At 38.7% G+C, this 24,610-nt stretch overlaps 1 gene segment (V, D, J or C); it reads left to right on the top strand.

The window, feature by feature from the left end:
- The first annotated feature begins 555 nt into the window (after nt 1-555).
- On the top strand, nt 556-10,244 carry LOC120940130. The segment is given in 5 exon segments: nt 556-810; nt 3,930-4,211; nt 6,043-6,102; nt 6,922-7,026; nt 9,487-10,244. Coding segments are annotated over 4 exon segments (543 nt in total).
- Nucleotides 10,245-24,610: the final 14,366 nt, after the last annotated feature.

The following is a 24,610-nucleotide window of genomic DNA, read 5'->3' as shown; positions in this document are numbered from 1 at the left end:
ACAGCTCACCCCTCTCACTGTGTACATCAGGGGGAGGGACAGGAGACAGACTCAGTGGCTAGGGGGAGAACGGAGTCCCGAAGACAGAGCCAGCAGAGAGAGGTATGTAGGGGGGGGGGTGGAAGGGGAGAACGGATGGCAGCACACTTTTTACAAGTGATTTTGGCGACATCGCCACAATCACTTGTTAACGAGCGAGCGGATTGCCCCACACTACATTTAGTCCTGCTAGAAAGCAACTTACCGCCCTTAACTGTATGTTTCGGTCGTCGGGGGACTCCATGCCGCTGCCGCCCCTCTGTGCCCTGCCGCCCCAAGGCCTGGCCTCAGTGGCCTTGTGGGAAATCCGGGCCTGGCTGCGAGTAGATTTAGAGTTAGTTCGTTTTTGGCTGAACTTCTACTTTAAGCCCTTTACGTGGTCATTTAAGCAACCCCACAGGTTGTGTCTTAACATTTCATAAGATAACCATAACATCCCAAACTCACTTTGTTGAAATGGAAATGTAATGCAAACTTTGTTGTTGACAATGTAACTCTAAAAATAGGCACTTTATTGAACATAAAACAATATACAAATTTCACTGTAACAGTGGGGGTTTAAAGCATAGCTATTCTATTTGCCTTTCCTGGAATATCAAGCCACAATGCATTAAGCAGCCCAGGGAAAGTTATGTGGTTGCACTACACTATAAGCTCACACTATATTTTGCCAGATGTACAGCAGCCAGTTTTTGAACAAGTGTATTTCACTGTGGGCTACAGCTGATAAACTTACTATTGGGAGAGGAACATTCCTAGAGATTCTGCCAAGTAAGCTATTTTGCTTTTTTTAGAATGTTCAACATAACATAAAATGAAATGTATTAAAAGTAATATAGATAGAGTTTTATAAGACACGATTGCATAATTAGACAACTGGTTTTTACAATGTAATTAAACTATACATATGTATGGGGTATGTTATATTTTTAATTTTCCTATATAATTACAAATGCACTCTTACAATACAACATGCATTCTAACAGTGCCATATACTGTATACACAATTTATCTTTCACCGAAGAACGTGGTGGCAAACTCCATTCTCATAGTAAGTATTATTTAACTCTTCATTAACGCTGCTTTGTTTAACAAAAAAAAGCGCTAACTCATAAGTGCAGCCAATTTAATCTGCTGCTGAAATTTGACCAGTACATTATGGATTTTAATTGGACACAATAGATTACTATACTTAAAAATGTGCCCTTTATATTGTAAGAGCCTATTTATAAAAACAGCTGATCCCAATGTCAGGAAAAAAATGAAGCAATTTACAGTATATTCACAAGGTGGCCATACACTGTGCAATCTTATTGTACAATCTCCTCTAGATTTACCAAAACTGTATACTAAGACACACCTAATCTATTCAATCAATCTGTATCCAATCTGACAGGCCTTTGCTCTACATAGCTGAGGTTATATCTAAAGGAGATTGTGCAATCGTATTGTATAGTGCATGGCAAGCTTTAGGCAATAAACTGCTTGGTTTCCCATAAGAAATTATTTGCCTGTTTAATGATTGGATTTGCCAGTGGCTAACGTTTGTGGAAAAACCACAAACAATATGGTAAATGTGACTGAATTAAAAAAGAAAAGCACATTTTAAATTGAATAATGGTGAATTTCTTTATTATGTGAAAGCAAATAATGACAGCAAATCTGCTTTATAAGTCAGGTGGATGATTCTTTGGCAAATCTTGTGAAATGACATTGTGGGGTTCATTTACTAAAGGCAGTGGGCTCTGGTAGTGCAGTTGCTCCAGAGCTTAGTAAATGAGGTAAAGCTTCACTTTGCAAAGAATACCCAATCACATGCAGGGAAAATGTAAAAAAAAAGCAATTTTGTTTGTACATGATTGGATTATGGAAGTCAGCAGAGCTTTTGCTCATTTACTAGGCTCTGGAGCAATTACTCTTGCAGAGTGCAACTGTACTTTGTAAAGAGCACAGTCTATTAGACATGTGCATTCGTTTTCATCCGAATGCATTTTCGTACGAATTTCGGGTATTTTCGTCATCATTTTAACAAACAAAAACAAAGGCACAGAATCCGAGATCCGAAAGATACGACATAAAAAATGCTTTATTTTTGTTTTCGTTGCTACAACAGTTCGATATAGATAGGAGATTCGACATGACGCTGACAATAGCAATCTGTGTCTATCGAACCTCTGGTCGAATGTGCCTAACCTTAACGCAATTAGTCCAAGAATATTCTACATAGAGAGAAAAGATTTGACATAGAGAGAAAAGATTCGACATCATAGAGACAGTGTTGGGGTAGACCATTCGACGTGTACGACAAAGATTCGACGAAGCAGCGAAAAACATACAAACGTCAAATCTGTCATTGAAGGCTTATGGTGTCTGTCCAAAGTTCTAAGAAGATTCGACAAGCAGCTAAACTATATGATGCTGCAATCGTTCATTTCTGGTCAAATGCTCTGGTCAAAGGCTATAGAAGAAATCGAATGTTGGTTGACTAGTAATAATGATTTATAAATATAATTATTACTAGTGTCATACAACATTAGAATTCTTCTATAGCTTATAGGCGGAACATTCGACCGGAAATGTAAAATTGCAGCGTTGTACAGTTTAGCTTCTCCGTCAAATCTTCTTAGAAAATTCGACAGACACCATAAGCCTTCAATGAAAGATTCGCACTTAATTAATTCGGATTTTCAGACAAATGAATTTTTTAACGAAAGAAAATAAATAAAAAACGAATTTCAGGAGTAACTTAATAAATTTATTTTTCGGACGAAATGTCTACAGTCTATTTGCCTTTAGTAAATCAACCCTTATATCCTTTCTAAATAGACCCCATTATGTTCCAGTGCAGAAATCTTGTATTTTAATCAAAAAGCCCCCTTGCTCATAATGTAAATTAATATGAAGGAATTTTATATATATATATATATATATATATATATATATATATATATATATATATAATGCATGTTATACTTATACAAAATGTCCCAATGAATTACAGTACTAGAATTGCCTTATGGATTAAGAATAAACTTTTGATGAAACCATGCTTTTATATTTAATGAAGCTGTAGCACATCATAAAAGCAACTTTTTCTGTGGTACTGCATTAGTTAACTCATCTGATCACATGCTTCCTGACTTATAACGGTCTATCCCACATCCAGGATACAGTGCTGATGCTCAGGAGACCACATGAAGGCTGTGATGTACAGGATAAAAAGTATTCGCTTAGCTTGACTGTAACTTGTAAAGAGGCCAGTTCATTTTAATGGAGTTAAAAAAATATATAATTTAGAATAAGATTTACACTTAACACGAGTTTACTATCCCAATTTTACCAGATTTCCAGTAATTTTAAGGTATGGATTTAGTACTAAACAATACCTGCTATAAAGACAATATTAAGTAATGGCGTTTTTCTTTTTTGCTGTGTACAAAAGTAAATTTTTGCTATAAGTCAGATATTGTTTTAAAGTACCTACAAACTTATTTCTACAAAGCACTGATTCACTGTGCATGTGGAAGCGAGATCTCTGGTCTTTGGAAAGGGTACCAGGCTGGCAGTGGAAACAGGTGAGCATGGAGTGGCTGAGATACCTAATGATTCATATTGCAGTATATGAGCTTAATCAGGTACAAATGATATAAATACATCAATTGCAATGTTTTCCAGCAATGGTTTAGGTTTAATATCATGTTTAGAAACATTGGTGGAGTAATTACACATTTATAAGCAATAGAGCTGGAAAAAAATGGGTGGTATGGGAGACTCGTTAGGTCCAGTGACTGCCAGTTATAGAGATCTACTTTAAATTATTTTTGTTGCTGACGTTGCTCTCTTATATACATTGTTATGCCTGTTACCCCTTAACATGTATTCTCTTCTAGGCAATAAAAATCCCTCTTCACCCTCAGTGTTTGTGCTGAAGTCTGATGAAACCAATTCTCCTACAGCCTGTTTTGTGAAGGATTTTTACCCTAAGAACGTTGAGATCTACATGAATTCCTCTAAAAGCAGCTCTGGGCCAGCGAAAGTCTCCCCAGTTCTGACGCGGCAGGGAAAGTACAGTGCCATCTTAGTGGCTAACCTGGGAACCAAGAATGTGCAGTGTCAAGCAAAGCACCAGAACATATGGTTGACAACTCAGGATAATACTTTAGGATCAAGAGGTGCTCTCTTCTATTTTCCTTTGCAAGTACTTATATAACTATATGCCATGTTTCATTTCATCCTTGTCTATACAGTACATTTTAAAGCTAAATAAATGGTTAAAATGCAAAGGGAAGTGGTTACCTGAAAAAGATTTTGTATTTCTACCCATCTATTCTTGATATTTATACAGCCTAACCAGACAGCAAGCCAGGTTATTGACCTAACTTTTCAAGTTAAATGGCCCGGCTAGCCAGACAGCCAGGTTAGTGACCTGACTTTTCTCTGTTCTAATTGAGAAATATATTGAGCTCACCACCCTGCCCTAAACTTTTAATTGGACACTGAAGGGGCAGAAGCAGATTAATTGCTCACTCTGCTTATTCTTTCAGTCAGCATATCCTTTGTCAGCATATGAACACTATAGCATGCCTAATTGGCTCTTAGTGTTGCCCCTCCATCTCCGAGTTCTACTCTACAGAGGATTACAAGAGACTGGTGCCAAGTCAAATTTGGGTACTTGTACTATTTTTTTTTAAATTCACTTAGTGAATTTTAATAATACATATCTGCATGTATTTATTATTTTTACCAACCTGGTGTTTAAAGGTGTTGTAAAGGTTAGTTTTTTTGTTTTCTAATAAGGTTACTTTAAGCTAGTGCATTGTTGGTTCACTAACCTTTTCCTTCGATTTCCCTTCTAAATTTTTTTTTCTTTGTTTTCTTTGTCTGAATTTCTCACTTCCTGTTCCTCCTCAGTAAGCTGTTCTGGCTGACTTACCCCCAGCCAGAACGGCTCGGATGATGGGGGGAAGCTTACCGAGGAGAAACAGGAAGTGAGAAATTCAGACAAAGAAAAAAAACATTTAGAAGGGAAATCGAAGGGAAAGTGAACCAACAATGTACTAGCTTAAAGGAACCTATATAGAAAATAAAAAACTAACCTTTACAATCCCTTTAACTTCAAGCCTTTTTTTTTACTGTATAACAAACCAATATTTAACAAATGAATAGCCAATATATAGAAAAGAAAAGATGGGGCCCACATGCCAAGATGGGCTACAGTATATGCTTCCAGAAAGTTCTGGGCAGGTGCCCCCACAGGTTTGATTCATAAAGAGAAAAAGGGGGAGACAATTGTGGTACAGGAAACCATTTTCATTTAACAAATGAATGTTGTTTGTCTAAGATAAGCCAATAATTTAAACTGTGAACCTTTTGTGCAAGTACATGACTGATTTAATCAGAAATGTTCTTTGTCAAAAAGAAGTTCAGATTTCATGTGCACAAAACTGCAGCATCATTTATGGCAAAACGTAGCATAAATCATTTAGGAGTTTACGCTGACATACCCAGCAACCCCAGTTTAATGCTCAAGTGAGGCCAACGATATAGAATTTCTACTCTCAGTCTGCTCCCCTCATTAGGAGAGTGGCTGAAATGTGGGTTCACCATAGGCACTGGATATTCTTCTGTCACCAGTGACCATGTAGATATAGTGTAATGTTAAAATTGATCAGACTAATACCTCAAACATATTAAGGGTTTATTTCATATGCCATTAAATATCTATCTATCTATCTATCTATCTATCTATCTATCTATCTATCTATCTATCTGTCTGTCTGTCTGTCTGTCTGTCTGTCTGTCTGTCTGTCTGTCTATCTATCTATCTATCTATCTATCTATCTATCTATCTATCTATCTATCTACAATGTGTATACTATAGTAAGATATAGTGAAAAGGTTGTCCTTTATTAGCTAATTTGCTAATAATGTATTACCGGTATTTAAAAATACCAAATAATGTGAAAAAAATATAAATAATCTGAATTTTCTTTGTGCTAACAGAAATTACTACTACATCTGAAGGTGAAGATAGGTCAGAAGAAATGGAATGTGACAAATTTGGTTAGTAAAATACACTTTATTTCTGAAATATTAGATCAAATTCAATATATATGGGTGGCCAAAATCCAAACTTGTTTAGGGGATAGTGTAAGTTATCATTCATAAATGCATTTGCCAATAGAGCCCACAAAACAACCTTGGCCATTTGCTATATGAACAGATTTTTCTTGGTCTTTAAAAATTGGGCGCTTCTTACTAATGGGTCTGTTAATATAATAAGAAAGAAAACATAACTCTTTACCACAGCTAGTCTGCATCTGAATAGATGTGAAAATCTAAATGCAACTTTGGGCCAATACGGATAATTCTATTTTCAGATACTTTAATAAAAAACATTTGTAGTTACCTAAGTCTAGTTGATGCTAAAATGTATTATTTGTCAGTATTAGATTTTAAATTTTACCATAAAGCATCTACGTAGTCAAATTAAAAAATAACATTTTGGCAAAAGCCATACATGTCAATGATTATGTTCTCTGCTGACATAACGGCTAAGGACTTTGCTGAGCAATTGAAAATTCCAGTGGTTTATTACTAAAATAGTTACCATGCATGAAATAACTTATTATGCATAGCAGTTTATATCATCAAGAGATGGTCATTTTTTAGTGTAACAAAAAAAATCTAATGGCAGGATAAAAATACGAGAATAATTATTATCCACAATCTGAATTTAGGAACAGTTCCAATGGTATAGCAATACTTATGGAAACACTAATGTGACATTAATAAAACATTGTACAACAAGTTTAATGATTTCACCATGCATGTTGAAACAACATAATTAAATAATGTCATCGACTGTTTTCTATATTTCAGAAAAACTGAATATGCTTTCCTTGACTGTCCTGGGAGCTAGAGTGCTATTTTCTAAAGCTGTAGCCTTCAGTCTCATAATGACAGCCAAGTTATTCATGCTGTGAGGTAAGATATAAATTATGTTTGCAAAATAAATAAATACATTAAAGCTGTGTTTAATACATAATGGTGCTCAACTTTGCTACGCAAACTGCAATGTTTACAACGTACGGTACACACAGGATCAAAACTGCTCCAAGAATGGCATTTGTGGTATGAACAACAATTTTTCAGTACTTTACCATGCAATGAGGCAGCTCATTTATTTAGAGTAGGCTGCCAATAAACCCCAGTGCACCAAAAACTGGATGTGGCCTTTTTTTTCAATGTAGGGTACGGTACCACAACGCACAGTAGTACGTGACTGTGAATTGGGATGTGCGGTAACACAAGGCCGCTGCCTTAGTGCATTAAGGTGCTATTCAAGTGCCACCTTATTTTATTAATGTGTGTATGCTATGGTATCGTGCCCTCTCTCTCTTCTCTTGCCTTCCTTTGCAGCATGTCAAATTATTTACCCTATACCCAATCCAATACACAGTCTCTTTCCTATTCATTGAGGTCTCGTGGCACGAGTGAGCACTCTCTAATTACCTGGCTTGGTATGTGTCTTTTTGTACACCACAGATATGTTTTGCCTGTTTTCTCCCTTATTTCTTCAAATGTTATATCACCCTCCTTGATTATCCCTATTCAGTTAGTTCCAACTCCCTCTGCCCTGCCCTTATAAATGTTGAGTTGCCCTATCAATTTTACATGGTAGTGCTGCTTCTTTCACAAGCAACATACTGATTATAAACTTTCCTTAATTTATATTACCTCTTTATGTAACCCCAGTTAATGTATAGTTCCCATACATTTTTCATTCAACTTTAATTCCATGCTTAGTTTGGAATTTGATTATGACGTGCTTTCTCTTTTTTCTATGGTAGAGACACCAAACTTTGTATAGTCACTATTCCAGCACAACAATTTTTTTTGCTGTTAAAACATGGGGGTTGATTTCATAAAGGCAAATTTCCTCTTCCGCTTTAAGCTTGGTGAATGTGGTGAAAATCCATTTTGCTAAGGATACCTAATAATGTGCAAGGAAAATAAAATAAATAAAAACAACTAGTTTTGCTTGTACATAATTGGATGATGGAAGTCAGCAGAGCTTCATTTCATTCACTACGCTAAGAGAAAATTCCCTTGCAAAGTGAACAGCCCATTTGTCTTTAGTAAAAGAACCTCATTAAATTAATATGCATCGTCTTTAGATTATTTCATGACATATTTTACTGTGCTTTATTACAACAAAATATAGAGGTATACATTCAAAAAAAATAGTATAGACCTGGGTCCTTTGTCAGTCAGTGAAATAAGCTTTCCCAAAATGAGTAATTTCATAATTAACCCCAGGGAGAATATGTCCTTTTAAAATGAAATACAGTACAACCTTGGTTTGAGACTAACTTGGTTTAAGAGTGTTTTGCAAGGCAAGTTATTTTTTTTATAAATTGTTACTTGATAAACAAGCGATGTCTTGATATAAGAGTAGCGCCACGTCACAACTGAGTATAAAAGAGAAGAGAGGAGCCTCTAAGTGTAGCAATATGGTTACATTTAATGAAGGTACAACATTTAGCAACTCACATGGTTGATGATTAAAAGAGGCACATTTAAGTATGCAGGCATCCAGGGTAAAGCTGTCCACATAGACCGTCCTCCGCCATTAACGTCATTCCCTTCCATGTAACGCTCTACGAACAATTCAAGCCTCACTTTCAGATCGCTCTACTGCAGAGTAATCTTCCCGGTTACGATTGCAGACTGACAGCGGTGAGAGCCGGCGGTGCGGGGGATGATCTATGTGGACAGCTTTACCCTAGATCCCTGCATACTTAGATGTGCCTCTTTAAATCATCAACCATGTGAGTTGCTAAATGTTGTACCTTCATTAAATGTAACCATATTGCTACACTTAGAGGCTCCTCACTTCCCTTTTTTTTACTCTGTAGCTATTGCTGGATTTTTCTTCTAATCTTCTTGTGGAGTCCGCCATTTGTGGATGGACATTTTATGGGTACACAACCTATCGCATTCAAATAATCATTTTATATGGATTATAAATGAAATTACTTATGAATAAATGGTTGTGGAACGAATCATCTGAGTTTCCATTATTTCTTATGGGGAAATTCAATTTAATATACGAGTGCTTTGGATTACAAGCAGGTTTTTCCGGAAAGGATTATGCCCGCAACCCAAGGCTTTACTGTAATAGTGACTTTTTCATATCATACATGGAGCGAGTCTTATGGGAGATCCTTATATTTGTTTTTGGTAAATTTGGCTCTAAGTTTCTTGACTCTGCAATTACTCTTCAACTTCCAATAGTTGGTTTCTTGGCTTTATGGCACCTCTTATTTTGAAGCACCACGGTATTCTACTGTTAGTGTTATACAAAGTTAAGTGTTATTTGTGCATACTGTACTGTATATATTTTATATAACATTATACAATGATTTTTATGTTTTTCTTTAGATGTCCCGAAGCCAATGAACTGCAAATGGATTTTTCTTCATCAATGCAATGGCAACCATACTATACACATATTGAATAATGATCAATTATGATAATAGTTATGATCTGTCCTTTAAAAGTGACTGTATGACAAAACAAAGATTCGCCTATCATTTACTGTGTTAACTATGCATTAGAGCTCACCTCTAGGCAGCAGTTCTGAATAACTCCAATGCTCCCTTTCCCCCTCTATACTATCACCCAGTGCTTTTTTTTTCTTATCTTGCCCCTGGATTTAGTTATTCTCTCTTCTTGGCCCCTATGATGTCATCGCAGGGGCTGAAAAAATCCTGCAGCCTCAGGAGCTTTCAGAAAGGTTTGGGTTAGCAGATGGCTGGGATTTCACCTGCTTAGCCAGTAAATCAACTGCACATTGTAAGGCTGATAAGAAAAAAATATTGGCACAATATAAGAAAATCACCCCAAACAGACATATCATACACATGTGACACAGAGGGGCTTGACAGGGTGGCTGGTACTGTACACGTGGTGGCTTCTTTTGGATTTTTTTTTTAAGTTTTTTTTTTGTCACGTACGAAAAAGTATACATTGAACACATGAAAGTTGATATAGTTATACATACGTTTCAAGTATACCAGAACTAATTACTCTGAGGACAGAAGTAAGAGCGGGAATCATCTACATTTCTCATATTTTCTTGTTCGCATTTGATCGTAAATGAATATATATATATATATATATATATATATATATATATATATATATATATATATATATATATATATATATATATATATATAAAACAAGAAAAGTAGAAACGGCTAAACAAACTTTCACTAAACAAACCCAAAAATGTTGACAGAGTGTACTCCCCCATCCCTCAATAAAGTCAATATTCAACAATGCTCTTATAGCACACCAATGCTGAAGAAAGGAAATCATGAGAACCCAACAGGGTATCCCTTTACCTTAACTGTTCCCAAGTGTTTAAATTGTTCAGGATCCACTCATGCTCTATTTATGGGTTTTTGTAGCCATTGTGTCAGACGAATCCACCCATCTATCCCATATTTTTAAAAATTTCTTTGGCCATCCTATAGCTTTTTTTGGATTTTGATCGGTCTTCTTCTCCTTGTCAGTGCTACTTCTCAAGTCCCAGCCACAGACTAGTTAGTGCTTCTGCCACTGACTGAGGTATCGGACATGAAGGAGTATATCTTTCAGTCAACACTGTCAATAGGCACTAGCAGGCTTATTGAGAAAGGCAGCAGCACATCAGCTCCATGGCCATCAACAGTTATGCACCTACAGTAGCTCTGAGTACACCAAAAATAATGAGATTATATTTTAGTAAAGCCGACCCTGCTGATCTAGTAAAGTATTGTGAAACACGTTTTTAGAATATAAAACACTCATATCCTCCTGGTGATGACATCTTGCAATTAAATATTAGAGGCAAGTAACTATTTTTTACACAAAAGTGAAATTTTCAATAAATGCTCCAGGAGATTAACAGATTTAAGGAAAATGTTTGTGTTCAACACTTGTGGTGAATGTTTGCTTGATGCCAGTGCAAAATAATTTGCTCTTTAAAGATGATACTGCCATAGAATAAGTAATGTGAAGATTACAAAGCACAGTGAACATATATGTTTGTTGCTGTAAGCCAGGTATTGATCTACTCAAATGCTCAAATGATTAAACAGACATATTTTGTTCTTAGAGTATTTGCTGTTTTCATGTAGTTAAGGTCATTTATGTTAATATTTATACTGCACTCGGGACAGGTATTGACAGAATATACAGAATACTTTATTAATCCCAAAGGGAAATTATGAAATTGTTGCGATACAGACACACTTAACAAAGACAACACAAGATCACAACAATAAACTGAACAAGATACAAAAACACAACAAAATTAGCAATAACAGCTATTAGCACAAAATAAAACTACACTACAAATAAAACATCTATACAATTAAAATATAACAAATAACACATATTAAAACATACAATCAAACTACCAAATGCAAATAATACACCACTTTCTCTAACACCACACCAAATTGAAGTATGATTATTTGTGAGGAAATATAAAAAATACAAAGAATCAATTCAATTAAAAATGTAGATACAGATCTATGTAGGTTCTAAAAGTGTTTAATTTTGGTAACTGGACCTGAATTAGGGGTGCAGGGTTGATAATTTGGCTGATTAATAAATTTTAAAGCAGTATTAAACCCAACAAGCATTAATTATGTTACAGCTTACCAATTCTTAGATGTAATGGTTTTATTACGTTTCTTTTTTAGGCTTTCTTCTATTTTCATCTGGTGATCTGGCCAGTACGGTTGTTGTTTTTATTTTTTTAAAGAACAGGCTCTTGCAGATGTAACAAGTTAATGGTATAAGACAAACCATTAAACACTGGTGGGGATGCTTACAAGGATCAGCTTTTATTTATTTATGGAAAGCCTTTATCTCAAAAGGACAAACAAAACTTCTGCTGTAATGGATTATAAAGTGTGAGCTGGAGTTTGGCTTCCATTTGTTAGTATCTTTAAATTTGCTAATACATTTAACACTTCCCTCCCCCCAAGATTAGCAATATATATATATATATACATTTTGCTGTTAATAGGCTAAAGGTAGAAGGTTTTTACCTTAACCCCCCTGGCGGTATTCCCGAGTCTGACTCGGGGTTAGATTTTTGTGCTAGGACCGGTAACCCCGAGTCAGACTCTGGCTCGCCTCGCTCAATCCACAGGCAGTGTTTACTTACCTTGTCCCTGGATCCAGCAATGCCACCGCGCTGTGTGAGCGAGCGGGACCTCGCTCGATTCACACAGCGTCCTCCTGTGCCGCCGATCTCCGTTCCCTGAGACGTTACGACGCACGGGAGCGGAGAACGGCGCCAAATTCAAAAACGTAACTAAACACATTACATACAGTATACTGTAATCTTATAGATTACAGTACTGTATGTAAAAAATACGCACCCCCCTTGTCCCTAGTAGTCTGCCCAGTGTCCTACATGTTCTTTTATATAATAAAAACTGTTCTTTCTGACTGCAAACTGTAGATTGTCCATAGCAACCAAAAGTGTCTTTTTATGTCAAAAATGGTTTTAGAGCAGCTAGAAAACAGCGATAATAAATTATAATCACTTGCAGAATTGTGCGATAGCGATTTTGTCATAAAAAAATAAAAGTAATGACAGCGACAATTCTGCAACTGAGCAAATTTCAGTGATTTTGAGTTGATTACATTATTGAATAATTTTTATTATAATTATATTATTATTTGTTATAATTATTTATAATTATTTATTATATTATAATTTATAATTTTGTTTTTAAAAAAATGTCATACCCGGGATGCCTACAAGACTCTTGGTTGGTCAGATTTAAGTGAGTTATTCCTAAAAATTACAGGCCTACAGTATAAAACGCCAAATTTCCTTGCAAATAATGGTACCGCTTTCAGCACCTTTTTTCTGAAAAAATCATACCGCCAGGGAGGTTAATGCATTCTCTGGTAAAAAAAACAACAAAAATCTGTTTACAGCTTCCCCCCCTTATACTTACCTGAGCTCATTCTTGATCCAGTGCTGTGCCTGAGAGCAGCGGCTCTCTCTGCTCTCTCCTCACTGGTCACAGCATGTGAAGTGAGCATTGGGCAGAAGTGAGACACACTTTCCTGCTTTTAATAGCTCTCCATGGTGCTGAAAATAATATTATTTGAGCACTATGGAAAACTATTGCTGGCAGTATTTGCTGGCACCATAGAGCACAGTAGTATGGCGAGTGAGTGCCGCCAGCATTACCTCCATCTCAGCGGAGTTAAAGTTCGCTTTCCTCTTTTTTTCCCTCTGAGGAGGTGCCATCTCCAATAAAGGACAAAATTACCTTGCTCAGGGGGGGGTGGAAAAAGCAGGATGTAATTTTGCACAGGACCTGCGCAGGTCTGCCCCTATTTATTTGCTCAGTGCAAGCAGGTGGGCAGAATTTGCCCAGAAAGTAGGACAGGCGCATGCGCACACGGGAGCGGTCGAACTGCGCATGCGTGCGCCGGGCGCAAGCCACTGCTGAGCGGACAGACCATCATTTGCATAGGGGCACACCCACTTTCACTTGCGCTGGCTTGCGCCCTCAATTTTGCCTTACACAGGAGCAAATTACCACACAAAAGGCATCCTGAATCAGGTGGCAATCTTGCCAAATTGCCCCGGCGCAGAGAAATTCAGCTGAGCTGCACAGGTGTAATTAATGGGCAAATCTACCTGAATCTGGGCCATTGCTATTTGTGTCAATGTTTATGTTTTATTTTAAGGCTGCTTAATAATTTGTATGCATATTGTGCATAGTACAGTAAAACAGCTTATTATCTGTTTAGCTACTGCATTCCATGGTGAGCACCTGCTTAACCATGTAGACACATAAAGTTAGCCAAAATATCGGGAAAAAAATTTACCAACATAGTTACATAGTTAGTCAGGTTGAAAAAAGACACAAGTTCAACCATAAAAAAAAAATATATATATCGTACAATCCCATAAACCCACAGTTGATCCAGAGGAAGGCAAAAAAACAAAAACAGCAGAGCATGGTCCAATTTGCTACAGCAGTGGAAAAAAAGCAATCTACTGAGCTGGCCAGAACCACCTCTTGAGGGAGTCTGTTCCACATGTTCACAGCTCTTACTGTGAAGAAACCTTTCCATATTTGGAGATGAAATCTTTTTTCCTCTAGACGTAAATAGTGCCCCCTTGTCTTTGGTGTTGACCGTAAAGTGAATAACTCAACACCAAGTTCACTATATGGACCCCTTATATATTTGTACATGTTGATCATATCCCCTCTTATTCTCCTCTTCTCAACAGTGAATAAAATCAGTTCCTCTAATCTTTCCTCATAGCTGAGCTCCTCCATGCCTCTTATCAGTTTGGTTGCCCTTCGCTGCACTTTCGCCAGTTCCCCAATATCCCTTTTGAGAACTGGGGCCAGAAACTGAACTGCATTTCCAGATGAGGTCTTAATAATGATTTGAACAGGGGCAAAATTATCTTTCTCTCTCTCTCTCTCTCTCTCTGGAGTCCATACCTCTCCTAATACAAGAAAGGACTTTGCTTGCTTTGGAATTAATATGGGTGGATTAATTCAGAGATTCCAAAATGATTGGGCATCAAAATCAGAATCATGGAAATAGAAATTGATACTATTCTAATTATAAATATGAATCTGTAACAAACTTTTCTTAGTATTATTATTCAAAAATGTGTGGCATACAGTAGATGGCAAACCTGTGTCAGGTTGAACATCTCAAAGAAGAAGAAGAATAAATACTTTTGAAATGTGAGTTTATTATAAGTGTAATATACAGCTGACTTCATAATTATTGTAATGGTTATAATTTGCAGTTAATGTTAAGCCCCGTACACACGGCCGAGGAACTCGACGTGCCAAACACATCGAGTTCCTCGGCCAGTTCAGCACTGAAGCCGCCGAGGAGCTCGGCGGGGAGAGAGCTCCCATAGAACAACGAGGAAATAGAGAACATGTTCTCTATTTCCTCGCCGAGCTCCTCGTCGGCTTCCTCGGCCGAAAGTGTACACACGGCCGGGTTTCTCGGCAGAATTCAGCCAGAAACTCGGTCGGAAGCTGAATTCTGCCGAGGAAACTGGTCGTGTGTACGGGGCCTTATAGTATGATTGGCATGGTTACTTTATAATTTAGTGTACTCCATAATGGCTTTAATTACAAATTATATATTTTATTATACAATATACATTTGTGACACTTTGATTGATTATTCATATCTATAGTTTACAATGTTTCTGTGTGTTTATTTAAACCTTTTTTCACATGATTAGTAAACATATAAGACTGTAGTATAGAGTGCAGTTTAGGAAAAGCTTGGCATGTAAAATAGATGTATTTTTTTGTGAAACCAAGAAATGCTAAGACAAAGTTTTCAAAGCCAAAAGCTACAGTGTAATAAGAACCTCGGCAAATGAATCTTTGGAACAGGAACCAAACTGTTTATACATCTAGATGAGTACTTCTTACTTTCTTTCTAAAACTGCATAGATTTTATATATTAATGAGGATGAACTCTCTTGAATGTTATCTGTTTCCTAATAAATTCTATACAGGCTACTAAGGCTTTGTTCAAAAAGTTACATCCAATAAAATACAGTCATATTGCTAAAGTATAGAACCTTACCCTCATGTGTTAAAGCTTTGTGAATTTAGTCTAAAGGGGTCTTATGGTTTTCACGGTATGCTCCCATGCCTGTATGCTGTTTTATCTAGCAGGATATTTCTAGATTCATATGGAAAATCCAGCAGGAATTTTTTAATGCACCATAGGTGTGCTGGAACTTTGGCACTGGCATCTAAGGCCCTGTACACACGGTCGGTTTGGTCTGATGAGAATGAACCGAAGTTCATTTTCAGAGGACCAAACCGACCGTGTGTATAGGCTATCGGTCTGGTTTCCTTCTGTCCAAAATTTCTAAACATGCTTCAAAACCGAACCGATGGACCGCTGCCCCATCGGACCAAACCGATGGTTAGTACAGAAAAGCATCGGTTCAAAACCCGCGCATGCTCAGAATCAAGTCGATGCATGCTTGGAAGCATTAAACTTCGTTTTATTCAGCACGTCGTGTGTTTGACGTCACCGCGTTCTGACCCGATCGGATTTTGGACTGATGGTGTGTACATATATCAGGCCGTACGGCCACTTCAGAGGTGAACCGATGAAACCGGTCCGACGGGCCAGTCTCATCGGTTTGGTCCGACCGTGTGTACGGGGCCTTAGAAGTAAATGTTCCTACTTGTATCCTTGTAGTTTTGAGAGGATGGTAGATTATTAAGTTTGGCAATAGCAAACTAAACTGTATGGTTAGAGTTGCATGGATTGTCCATTTGAGAAAATATTTAGGATAAATATATCAGTTCAAATTGTTTTGTTTCTCTTTTGGCAATGTCTTCACTTACTTTCACTATATTTGGCAAAGCAAAAATGTACCTAGCAAAATTTGTTTTGTCAGTTGAAGACTTTTTTTGTCTAAAATACATCTTAAGATTTACACCACCATTTTACCTGGCTTCGAACATTATTTCCATAAAAAATAATGGAAAAGTGGTATTATTGAGCAAGAGCATTGCAAAAGCTGCCTCCTTTTTTTGCCATCTTCTACACAGCACTTCCAATACACATTTCTTGCCAAATGTTATTAAGAAACAAACACAGTCACAATATGGCTGTAATGGAAATCAGTTCTAATACTGTATATGTTTCTGCTGGAAACGAGAAAGAAAGAATGTTTATCTACACAGTGCTTACCTAGAACGTGTTCATGCAAACCATTGCAACACAAATTTTTGCTTTCCCCATCTGAAATGAGTAGGATTCTTTGTGCCTATGAGGGTGAAACATTTTGTAAAGATTTCTGTTAGTGTGTTAATGCCAACTACAGATTTACATTTGGATCAGGGACACAGCAATCTGTAATGCCCAGTAAGTTCTAATATTTTTGTTGTAAGGCATTCAAGGTAGTAACAGTATAATAAATTATAGAAGCAATGTTGTAAATCCCACCAAAGGTTGAATGTATCATATTCAGTGTAAGGATCCCTGCTAAGATATAAGAGCAATGAAGAGGCTTGTACATAAGGGGTTCACATTTTTGTTCCATTCCTATTTAAGTATATAGAAACCAGAGAGACCTAATGCAAAGTAAAATAATGATCACTTATACATAAATATGTATATGTGTACATGTATATACAAGTCTTTACATCATTCTTTCACATATGACACTTGACCTCTGGGGATGTCTTTCTTTGCTGGCAGCCTATGCAAACCTTCTATTAGCATACCCTTTTTTTCCGAATTTCACAATCATTCTGCTGTTTTATTTCTCATAGAGCTTGACTTTAATTTGGGTAATGAAAGACAAATTAATTTAACATATCAGAAGAGAAAAAAGAAGAGATTTTATGAGTTTTAGCAGGTTTGTGTAGAGTAATGCTATTGCTCTCCAGAATGCCGATGTCAGTACAGTAGTAAAGGGCATGTTACAAGTTCCAAATCAAGTTCACAAAAGTGTGCTGTAAGGCCGCGTACACACAACCGGTCCATCCGATGAGAATGGTCCGCCGGACCGTTTTCATCGGTTCACCGCTGAAGCAGACTGATGGTCTGATGTGCGTACACACCATCAGTTCAAAAACCGATCAGGTCAGAACGCAGTGACGTAAAACACACGACGTGCTGAAAAAAACGAAGTTCAATGCTTCCAAGCATGCGTCGACTTGATTCTGAGCATGCGCGGGTTTTGAACCGATGCATTTGTGTACTAACCATCGGTTTTGACTAGGGTTGTCCCGATACCGATACTTTACCGATACCTGACTCTCCCTCCATGCTCCTGTGTCCCTCCTCCGTGCCGCTGCCATCCTCTGTTCCCCCCCCTCCGTGCCGCTGCTGTCCTCTGTTCTCCCCCTCCGTGCCGCTGCCGTCCTCTGTCCCCCCCCCCTCCGTGCCACTGCCGTCCTTTGTTCTCCCCCTCCGTGCCGCTGCCATCCTCTGTTTTGTTCTCCCCCTCTGTGCTGCTGCCGTCCTTTGTTCTCCCCCTCCGTGCCGCTGCCGTCCTTTGTTCTCCCCCTCCATGCCGCTGCCATCCTCTGTTTTGTTCTCCCCCTCCGTGCCGCTGCCGTCCTCTGTTCTCCCTCTCCGTGCCGCTGCCGTCCTCTGTTCCCCCCCCCTCCGTGCTGCTGCTGTCCTTTGTTCTCCCAGTCCGTGCCGCTGCCATCCTCTGTTTTGTTCTCCCCCTCCATGCCGCTGCCGTCCTTTGTTCTCCCGCTCCTTGCCACTGCCGTCCGCTGTTTTGCTCTCCCCCTCCGTGCCGCTGCTTCCCCCCTCCGTGATCTGTGTCCCCCCTCAGTGCTGCTGCTTCCCTCCTCCGTGATCTGTGTCCCCCCTCCGTGCCGCTGCTTCCCCCCTCCGTGATCTGTGTCCCCCCTCCATGTCCTCCTCCGCCCCCTCTGTCAGGATGGAGAGCGGCGGTAGGAGCCGCTAAACCCAGCTCCTACCTATTCTGAATGAACAGAGTCAGTGATCACTGACTCTGTCCATTCATATGACTGAGCATTGTAAACTGTGTTTACGATGCTTCAGTTTATGAATGGATAGGAGCCTCTGTCTCCTGTCCATTCATTTCCAGTGCAGCTAATCTCCAGTGTCCCTAGTCCCTTTCTCTGTCTTAAAGGGGAGATGTCCGAGGTCTGTTAAGACCCCTGACATCTCACCCAAGCCCCCCAACAGGGCTAGTTAAAAAAATAGAAAAAAAATTGCAATAAATAATTTAAAAAATAAAATGTAAATAATAATAACAATAATAATAATAGAAAAAAAACACACACTGACAATCCACTACCCCCCCCCCCCCTAAAAAAAATAAAAAAATCACTGTAAAAAAATAAAAATTGTGTAAAAAAAAAAATACTGTCACATGACATTAAAAAAAAAAGTATCGGTATTCGGTATCGGCGAGTACTTGAAAAAAAGTATCGGTACTTGTACTCGGTCTCCAAAAAGTGTTATCGGGACAACCCTATTTTTTACCTTCGTGCATTCTACTTGGAGAAGGGGAAGAGCCAGGAGCGCCAGCGGGGGACCCGATAAGAGGAGGATTGGGGCTTCTTTGTGCAAAACCATTGCACAGAGTAGATAAGTATACAACATTTACTTTTTTTTTTTTTAATAACCTTTAGAATCACTTTAAGGTACCTACAATCACTAGATGACAGTGAGCTGTGCAGTCAGCTAACTATTGATCATTCATGCACAAAATTACATTGGGTGATTGCGCATTTTTCTGCTTATGAAGCCATAAATAGGAGCACTAAAATGCCAGATTGTCTTGAAGGTCGGGATGCGGGTTGGATAAATCAATGTATTATTATTACTGTTCAAAATTACAGAATTAATGCAACCACATTATAAAAGCATATGTCCAACCAAAACTTTTTTCTGTGAAAAGTTTGCATAAAGTGGGAAAAGGGTTAGAACTCCTGTCATGTTTTTACTGCTATTCAGGGCCTCTGTTAAGGCTGGGACGACTGTCAGATTTATATTTCTGTCTGTGCCTCTTTTGCAGATTTTCTCTCACTTTCTTTTGACTGAAACTGTTGTTGGAAAGACAGGATTTGAGGGTAAATCTAAATAATGGAGTTTGGAAAGAGCAATAAAAATCCAACAGAAGCTCTAATACTTACTAACACTGTTCAAAACTACAAAAAATATGTAGTTCATTTGACATACACTTTAAAATGGTCTTTATTAGCTGAGTGAAAATGACAATAAAGGCCAGTTTTTGACCATCAAGGGATCTGAGAGGTCACCTGGACATGTTTTTATATGTGGATGTCCAAAGTGCACTACAAGGTGTTGCACAAATGCTCAGGGTATTTCTACCTCCAAGCATTTCCAGAATGCTGCAGTGAGGCAAGATAACACTTGAAGTGAGTAAAATATGTATTTCTGTTTTTATTTACAAATCTAAAAATATGCTGTTGAGGTGTAAAAAAACAACTATTGCAGAGCATTTCAAGCTCAAAAGAAGGAGTTATGCAGGGTCAGAGTTTCCAGGTTTCATGTTCAATCAACTGGACTTCCTTTGTCCTTATTTGAAATTGCAGTAAAAAAGCACCCCTAAAAAAAAGTTATTCTTTTACACACACAAAAGGTAGCCGCCACATTAATCATCCATCTGCTGTTATAATTCTAGGAAATGTCTTTTTTACTTCCAAACAGGAATATGACAGTTTTAAAATGTGCTAGTCTTCACGGAAGTGATGATTCTTGATTTTCTGGTAAAAAAAAAAAAAACACAGAGAGGCATTACAAAACAGGCAATAAGCGACAGCAAAATAAACAGGATTAAAGTGGTTCTAAAGCCTGGAGGTTTTTCACCTTAATGCATTCTATGCATTAAGGTGAAAAACCTTCTGTGCTGTAGAATCCCCCCCCCCCCTAGCCCCCCCCAGATACTTACCTAAACTCAATCCGATTCAGTAATGTGCATGAGAGCAGTGGCTCTCGCCGCTGTCTCCCTCCTCCCTGGGCAGATTGATAACAGTGGGAGCCATTGACTCCCGCTGCTGTCAATCAAATGCTGTCCCGAGCGAGCAGGGGACAGGGACGAGCCGGCTGCTCTGTGTCAATAGACGCAGACAAGGCTGCACGGGAGAGAGCATGCACTTGTCCAAGAGGAAGAGCTATGTGACCCATATGGGGACACTTCCCTCATGGTGCAAAGTAGGAGCTTCCCTTGAAGGGAGAAGTTTGTGGTTTTTTTTGCTGCAAGAGTTTACTACAAGCTTAGCTAGGGCAAACACATATGGGTCACCCTTCCTAAGGCCCCATACACACGATAGAATCCATCCGCAGATAAATCCCAGCAAATGGGTTTCTGCGGATAGATCCTATGGTGTGTACACGCCAGCGGATCTGTTTCCGCTGAGAAATCTCCTCTGGGATGGATTCCAGCAGATCGGATATTTGCTGACATGCACAACAAATCCATCTGCTGGAATCCATTCCAACGGATGGATCCGTTCGTCTGTACAGACTTACCGGATCCATCCGTCCAAAGGGATTCCCCGCACGCGTCGTAATGATTTGACGCATGCGTGGAATTCCTTATATGACAGCGTCGCGCCGGCGCCGCGTCATAATCGCGGCGACGGCGCGACACGTCATCGCCAGAGGATTTCCGCGCGGATTTCAATGCGATGGTGTGTACACTCCATCGCATAGAAATCTGCGGAAATCTTTGAGAGGATTTATCCGTGGAAACGGTCCGCTGGACCGTATCCGCGGATAAATTCTCTCGTGTGTATGGGGCCAAAGAGTTGAATATGGAGTACCAACCATGGTATACAAATGTAGAAAATAAATCTTTATTGGAACAAAGGTAAATCAAATTTAGTAAAATATAGAGCCAATTGGCTCTAACCTTCCAAACACCCACAGTAAAAATGTTATGACAATGTTGTCACTTACATACAAGAGTTTACTGCCACTTTACGGTTACACTTTAGATTGCATATGACAAAGAAAACACTGGGGTAGATTCAGGTATCTCCGCCTAAAGTTACGGCGGCGCAGCGTAGTGTATTTACGCTACGCCTCCGCAACTTACAGGAGCAAGTGCTGTATTCACAAAGCACTTGCTCCGTAAGTAGCGGCGGCGTAGCGTAAAAGGGGCCGGCGTAAGCATGCGTAATTCAAATGTGGAAGGGGGGGCGTGTTTTATTTACATTGACCCAACGTGACCCAACGTAATTGACGTTGCGCCGTCCGTGTACATATCCCAGTGTGCATTGCTTCCAAGTACGGCGCAACAACGTATTGGTTTCGACGTGAACGTAATTTACATCCAGCCCTATTCGCGAACGACTTACGCAAACGACGTAAAAAATTCAAATTTCGACGCGGGAACGACTTCCATACTTAACATTGGCTGAGCCTCCTAATAGCAGGAACAACGTTGCGCCGGAAAAGCCTTAACGCAAACGACGTAAAAAAACGAACGCCGGGCACGCGTACGTTTGTGAATCGGCGTACGTAGGCAATTTGCATACTCTACGCTGAAAACTACGGGAGCGCCACCTAGCGGCCAGCGTCAGAATGCCCCTAAGATACGACGGCGTAAGAGACTTATGCCAGTCGTATCTTAGGCTACAGTCTGCGTATCTAGCTTTCTGAATACAGAAAGTAGATACGCCGGCACAACTTAGCAATTACGCGGCGTATCTATGGATACGCCGGCGTAATTGCTCTCTGAATCTACCCCAGTGTTTTTTGGCCAAGAGCTACAAGTATTTTGGTACTTATCCAAAAAACATAGTAAAAATTAAAAATGTTCTGAAGTTTCCTTTAACTTACATGTAAAATTACTCTTGCATTACAAAAAATATAGGGCCACCTGTGGTCACCACTCCTTTGAGAATTTACTCAGTGTAGCACCCCGTTAGGCTGCTAGTGGTTATTTTTGTTTTTTACCTTTCTGTAATGGGAGAGCAACAACTATTTTGTTAGGTCTGCTCTGGGCTCTCTCGGTATGGGATCAGCTACTTCCCCCTGTATCCCAGGGACCTGGGACAAAAAAATTGATAAAAGAATACAGACTCCAGCCTGCATATTAATGCCTCTCCAGCTAATCCCTGGTCAATTTAACGAGTGACCAGTAGGGGGCTGAGATGGGTATAAATTGGGTGGAACCCAAAGCAGAGCTCTCTTGTTACTGGGGAGCAAGACCCAGCCTGAGGGCTGTGGCATCCACCTGCAGCAACATAGTTTTAGGACATTGTCCTATGCTGTTTTGAAGTCTGGTTTGATCTTTTCAGATGAAGAAAAGATCGGAACTCATAATCCGAAGGGATTTATACCTCCTTTATTATAGTCCTCAAAGGACTTGACATGCCAAAACAGAGATGTTTTTTTCTCCACCAATTGAGTGAGATTGGAGAAGACAAAGGCAATTTCCAACTCAATTGATTCTTTAGTGTCAAATTCCTTTTGGGATTTGTATATTTTTACATAATTATTATATATATGATCTACATATGTCTTTTAGTATTGGTTGTTTGCTGTATTTACATTAGTATCACTGTGTATATGAATGCTAATTTACTTTGAGCATTTACACATATATGTTGAAGTTTCCTTGTTGTACATACCTTACCAATGGCCAACTTTCTTGTGGAAGAATGGGAGGCATTGATGTCCAAATCCCAAAAGGATCCAAAGAATCGATTAAGTAGGAAATAGCTTTTGTCTTCTCCCATCTCACTCAATTGGTGGAGAAAAAAGCATCTCTGTTTTTGGCATATCAAGTCCTTTGAGGACTATAATAAAGAAGGTATAAATCCCTTCGGATTACAAGTTCAGATATTTCCTTCATTTGAAAAGATCAAACCAGACTTCAAAACCCCATGGGAAAAAGTCCTAAAACAATGTTTTACCGATCTAATGATATTATTAATACACAAATATCATAAAGGGATCTCAGATCTTAACAGTAAGATTGACATCCTCAACAATCAATTGACTAAACTAAAAACACATGCACTATTTGTTGAACTAGAAACCAAACCACCAAACCAAGCCATCTTGAGAAATGTAATAAAGAGGTGCTAATTAAAGAAGACAAGAAATTCCTACACGATAAAAAAAACCTTTCAGGAGGAAAGAGCATATCGCTTGATGGCCAAATGCCAACTAGAAAAACAAACAACTATTTTGGGGAGCAATTTAAGTCATGCTGTAAACAATCCTGATATATCCAAATAGACCCAATCACAGTGATTACATTCATAACCTTTCAACCAAAACACACGCCGCTTACCATCATAAAAGCCTGAAATGAAGGCTCTATGAATAACCTCTTGACAGAGTCAAACACATTAGAGCAGTGGTTCTCAAACCCGTCCTCAACGAGCCATGTTTTGGGATTTTCTCTTAGATAAACATGATGTCCAAAATACCAAGCCATTGACTCTGATTTAAAGCAACTGTGCAAGATAAAGCAAAACCTGCAAACATGGCTTGTTGGGGGTACTTGAGGACAGGGTTGAGAACCACTGCATTAGAGGTGCAGGTGGAAAATCCTCTGTATGAATGATACCAATAAATCTTTAAATTGGGCTTCTTTGATGAAGAGTGGCATCTTTTTCTTTCTTGGATGGTTTTGATTTTGGAATGGGCAATGAACCGTTTGAAACCATCACCTTTTGATAGGTGGAGCAGGGGTTAACTGCCTTGAGTGAATCAATATAGTTTCTCTGCAGCACAGTGAACACATGATAGGAAAAAGCCCACTTCGGTCACCCGACATTAGGAACCCCTTAAAGGGACAGCACCTAATGGCTGGAAGGGGTTAACTTTTAGGTAGGTGTCCATTTTAAAATTCTTGTTGGATATGGCTCAGTTGACTATATCTATGAATAGCAGAGAGAAAAAAAAACAAGAAGGTAGGTAGTTATAGCAGGGGGCACCATAGTTTACTGACATATTTTTAACATTTTCTCACAATTAAAAAAAA

Source organism: Rana temporaria, chromosome 1 (genome assembly GCF_905171775.1).
Source record: "Rana temporaria chromosome 1, aRanTem1.1, whole genome shotgun sequence".
NCBI classification, from domain to species: Eukaryota; Metazoa; Chordata; class Amphibia; order Anura; family Ranidae; genus Rana; species Rana temporaria.
The sequence above is the reverse complement of the archived record's forward strand: the minus strand, read 5'-3'. Positions and strand labels throughout refer to the sequence as shown.